Source organism: Dendrobium catenatum, unplaced genomic scaffold, assembly GCF_001605985.2.
Source record: "Dendrobium catenatum unplaced genomic scaffold, ASM160598v2 original_scaffold_55185, whole genome shotgun sequence".
NCBI classification, from domain to species: domain Eukaryota; kingdom Viridiplantae; phylum Streptophyta; class Magnoliopsida; order Asparagales; family Orchidaceae; genus Dendrobium; species Dendrobium catenatum.
In genome coordinates, this window is record NW_021373638.1 from 1 (window position 1) to 4,588 (window position 4,588).

Sequence of the window (4,588 nt, forward strand, 5' to 3'; positions counted from 1 at the left end):
TCATGTTTATTATTTTGTAATTCTTGTATAATTTGCGCCATGTTCAAAATGGCGCGCGCCGCGCCATGCGCTATGCGTCATGGCTTCAATGGGAACTTTGTGCCATAGTGCGACATTCGCCGTTAAAAGTATGTTCCTCACTAACATGAGAGCTCTCCATATCAGTTATCACTCCCTTAAATGAACCCTTTTTAGTACTATCACGGTCACGCAAGAGCCTAAAGTTCATGTGAAAGTCACTTTTGAAACTTGTTTAATTATGATAGAATTAGCCAAGACCAATAAGGCTCATAAACTGCATGAAAGACTTTATCTCAAGTGAACAATCAGCTCTAATACCACTTGTTATAAAGATGAAACATTTCGAGCTCAAGTTGAACCGAATATACTACTATATATGTACCAATCAACAAAAAAGTATAAACTAGTTGTTAAGAGTCACAACTCACAACTAGTATATTAAGAACTCAACTCTTATTTCACTTCTTATGTGAGACTATTTTCAACTTTCATGTGAATCTCAACACTAACTAGATACCTAAATATTGAAAAAGGTTTCACGAAAAGAAAATGCAAATGCTGGAGCATTACTTCATCAAATGTTAATTAACTATAAAAAGTAATAGCTCATTGAAGACTTCTGGAGCCGCAAAATCAACACTTGCTGCTGTTATGAGCCAACTTTAACGCTTTATATATCAGAATTTTAGCAGGAAAAGTATACTAATATCAGCATTTAGCAACTACGAACTTAGAAATTTCACTCATGCAAAGATAAAATTTGGACAAAAGATACCTGAATTATTGGATCAAGTAAAGCAGCTAACACTGGATCAAAGTCTGGCTTCATGCCAGATGCAGAAACCATCATGCCATTGTAAGTTTCAATAAGCTCAAGAAGCAAAGACACTCCCTCTCTTACTGCTGGAGGTGGCGATAAATCAACCGCAACCAATGGGGGATATCTTAACAACCTGTCCCCTCGGTTTTTCAGTATATTATGGAATGTTTGGTGGGCAGCATCTTTGAGTAGCCAAAGGGTGTTGCAGAGAGCAGTTTCTCTTCCCAACAGGTCTGAAATCTGTAAGGAAATAATTATCAAGACCAAAATCGGACAATATTATAGTGCTCAAAATAACTGAATAAGTTTACAAACTCACAGTGTAGCTATAGAACTCCAAAGTATTGCTTAGTTTGTATGAAACTATAAGACTAGGTTGAGACTGCAGAACTTGCTCGACTCTGATTTTGAAGGGTCGACATGCCCCTTCAAATATTCTATCAAGAACAAACGTCGCATCAGGTTCTGATTTTGTGGAATCACTTTCAGGGTTCCTCCCAAACAGATGAGCAGCTGACCCTGTATCAGTTATGGCATCCGGATCAAGTAATACAAGTACAAGTTCCCTTTCTGATGCAATAGCCTTCTCATGAAGAAAGATTCAAACATCAGTAATTATAAAATATGGTATCCAGTCGAAGTGGTTGACATTGCCCAACCTGATGTAGCCATCCCAACATATCACCAACATAGCGCAAAGGATCATGTGCATGCACTTCAATGGGTCTAGGCAGCCCTCCAGGCCCTCCGCGTGTAAGAGCACTTATGAACCTTCTAAACAAAGCATGATGCCTCATATTTGCAACCTGATTACATAGCAAATTAGTGTGCATACTGAATTGGAGTCAATTTGTATACCTCTATGGAGATTACTTCAGACCTCTTCTGCACAATACTTGAAAAGAACTGGCCTATCTCTCAGGCAACGGACAGCCCTCTTAAGAAGATCACCAACTTCAGGGTTATCAGTGTCTCCCAGCTCTTTACACTCCGCCTGAACCCATCTGGAATTATAAGATCAAGGTGCAGTCAAAAAGCATCATGAGCAGAATGGATAACGTTAACTACAAAAGTATTGCATTTACAATGGTCCAGTCTCATGCACTCACAATTCAATATACAGAAGAATCTACAGTAGTATAAAAAAAAACTCCCAGTTCAGATTAACCAATATTCCAGGTGCACAAAATATGCATCAATGTCAGAAAAATCACTTTCCTATAGAATGCCACTTCCAGAAATATACTTCTCCCATCAAAGTTTAACTTCATACATAAAATTCTACTAATTTGTTTATTAGTGCTTCCACAAGCCTTCAGGACCCAATTGTCTTATCATAAGGCTAGGCTTTCTTTGGATACTCGTAGCATAATAACCTAATCTACATTTTTGTTTAATATATTTCATCTTGGCTGGATTGACACATCTTTTTTTTTGAGAATTTAAGCTTCTACTACCAGTGATAATCATCCCCGCCACATAAAGGCTTGTATATGCTCAAGGAACATCTCCATTTCAAAGAAATTTTATTTAATGGATGAAATCCATCATATCCTAGCAAAATATTCCATAGGACTTCACACTGCCAGTGGAACATACATTCCTCATGTATTTGCCTACACTCCAGATACATTGCGGAAAGTATCATAGCTAAGAGGAAGCAAACATGGTTTAAAAATTCATACAAGCTATTTCCATCAGTTATAGTTGATCAAGCAATCGCATGAATACTTAAAGACATTCTAAAAATGCCTTGCAATGCAAAGTTTGCAGCAAGCATTTAATCTGAAAGAAACATGAGGCGTGTTTTGAAAGCTTTCTTACCACCAGCACTGATTTGCAACACAGCAACAAATAAAAAAGCATTAGCTTTTCTGCATTAATAGCATTCTAGTACTCAGCAATTTTAACACTACGAAGGATGCTTTACCTGCATAGTCTTTCATATGCACCTTCTTGGTAAACAGACATCATGTCCATAAGCTCCAAACCAGCACGCTGCAAAAAAGCTTATGATCATAGTCATGCATACCTCTAAAATGAATGAAAAGCTTTCATGCACCGGCATCATCACATAAGCAGATATTTCGTCTTTTAAAAATGCATTTGACAAATTTGGAAAAGAATGGAAACAAGCTGGTTAATCTTTTTGCATTCTGAGGAGCAACAGATAAAATAACATCAAAGGAAAAATAATGCAACAACATTCTTTAGACATTTCTTGATCTTTTTTTCTATTTCAAATCAAAATTTTCCGGCATATCATTTGTCGTGGTAATAATTCCATTCAGCTATTTGACTGCAAACTCGAGTTTAACAAGCTCGTATTTTCAGTTTCTAGTCAATAATTAGACTTCAATTTTGAAGCAAAGCTACAATTTTAATGTGTAGGATAATTTTGTTAGAGTTTTCCTTTGATGTTAGGAAGAATTTATGAACTATCTAGTTCAAGCTCATGAGTAAATATGCAAATTCAGAAGATCAAACAAAAAAGGAAGGGCACGCAGGTCAGATTGTCCCTCTGGTGATTAGTGGCCACAGTTTGCACTACAAAGCAACATCTCTGCTAAAAGCACATATAAGGTTAAGGCAACACAACCAATCCCTCCCCGGATACTATAACTGGCAGGAGCCTGATGTTCTAATTATGCATTTTTTAGAACACCAACCACAAAAAGAAAAAGCGGATACTATTTCCACAACTTGGGCCTACACCACACACTCATGCATTAACAGACTGGTAGGACGTATTTCAGATCAAGGGTTTTAAAAAAAAACATTTACTAACTTATTTTCATATAGAAATAAGGATGCAAATTCTCATTCTTGCATTATTTCAGGCACAATCCCTCCCCTGCTATTTTTTAAAATAATTCATAAATCTTTAATAAATGTATTACCAAGTTAACAAAGCCATACTTGAATTTACTGCAACCTTCAAAAAGATGAGACAATGATATGATACCTGGTGATGTGTTCTTAAGAGTATCTTGCAGTTAGCATGTATTTCTTGAACATGCTGGAGTGCCTTGAAAAAATTATCATTCAGTTCCTCATCCCTTAGTGCAGAAATCTGCATTTATTGTGGAAGTAAAATTAATAGTTTTAGCAAAATAAGCCTACTAGAATCTAAATAAATTGATGCCCTGACATTGAACTTCAAAAAAAGAAAAATACATCAAGAAAGCTACTGACATGCCTCTTCATTGGAAAGTTGGTAATCGCGAAGAAAGCATGACACAATTTCCTGGCGCTGAGTAGTGACATCAAGCTCTTGCTTTAGCCTCTCAGTGGTACGAATGATATCTCCAGTACTTGCACTGCAGCTGCTCAATGCCTTCGCTATCCTGTAATATATAAGGCTTACAAATAGCACTCCATCTGAAACAACTTTGATTTGGCAATCATAGAAAATTTAGGCTGAATTAATTTCTTTTTGTCCTAACAGAATTATTCTGGACAAAAGAAAAGGAGTTGAATAACACAAGATTGAAACAATGTTATCATGCATTCAGTAAACACTAGCATACTCCCGAAGAGTAACTTCCTTCGGACACGAATCAGAATTAGTACTTTTTAAAAAACTTTAATAGTTTGCTTCTTTGGTGATAGAAGAATAATGTTAATCCATTATCTCTTTCTATTAATGCATCTTCAACAGCAGATCAAATTTATGCCCTCAGAATAAGAACCCAAAAGAATTACAACAGCAATAAAATCTTCCAATGAGCTTGGACTACGAATTAT

The 4,588-nt window shown here is 36.3% G+C and overlaps 1 protein-coding gene across 1 annotated transcript; it reads right to left on the reverse strand.

The window, feature by feature from the left end:
- Positions 1-796: 796 nt before the first annotated feature.
- Positions 797-4,188, reverse strand: LOC110107501 (conserved oligomeric Golgi complex subunit 6; the record flags this gene model as incomplete). The annotated part of the gene is given in 7 exon segments (XM_020837776.2): positions 797-1,081; positions 1,161-1,424; positions 1,501-1,647; positions 1,722-1,845; positions 2,772-2,839; positions 3,807-3,914; positions 4,041-4,188. Coding segments are annotated over 7 exon segments (1,144 nt in total), but the record flags the coding sequence as incomplete, so codon positions are not given.
- Positions 4,189-4,588: the final 400 nt, after the last annotated feature.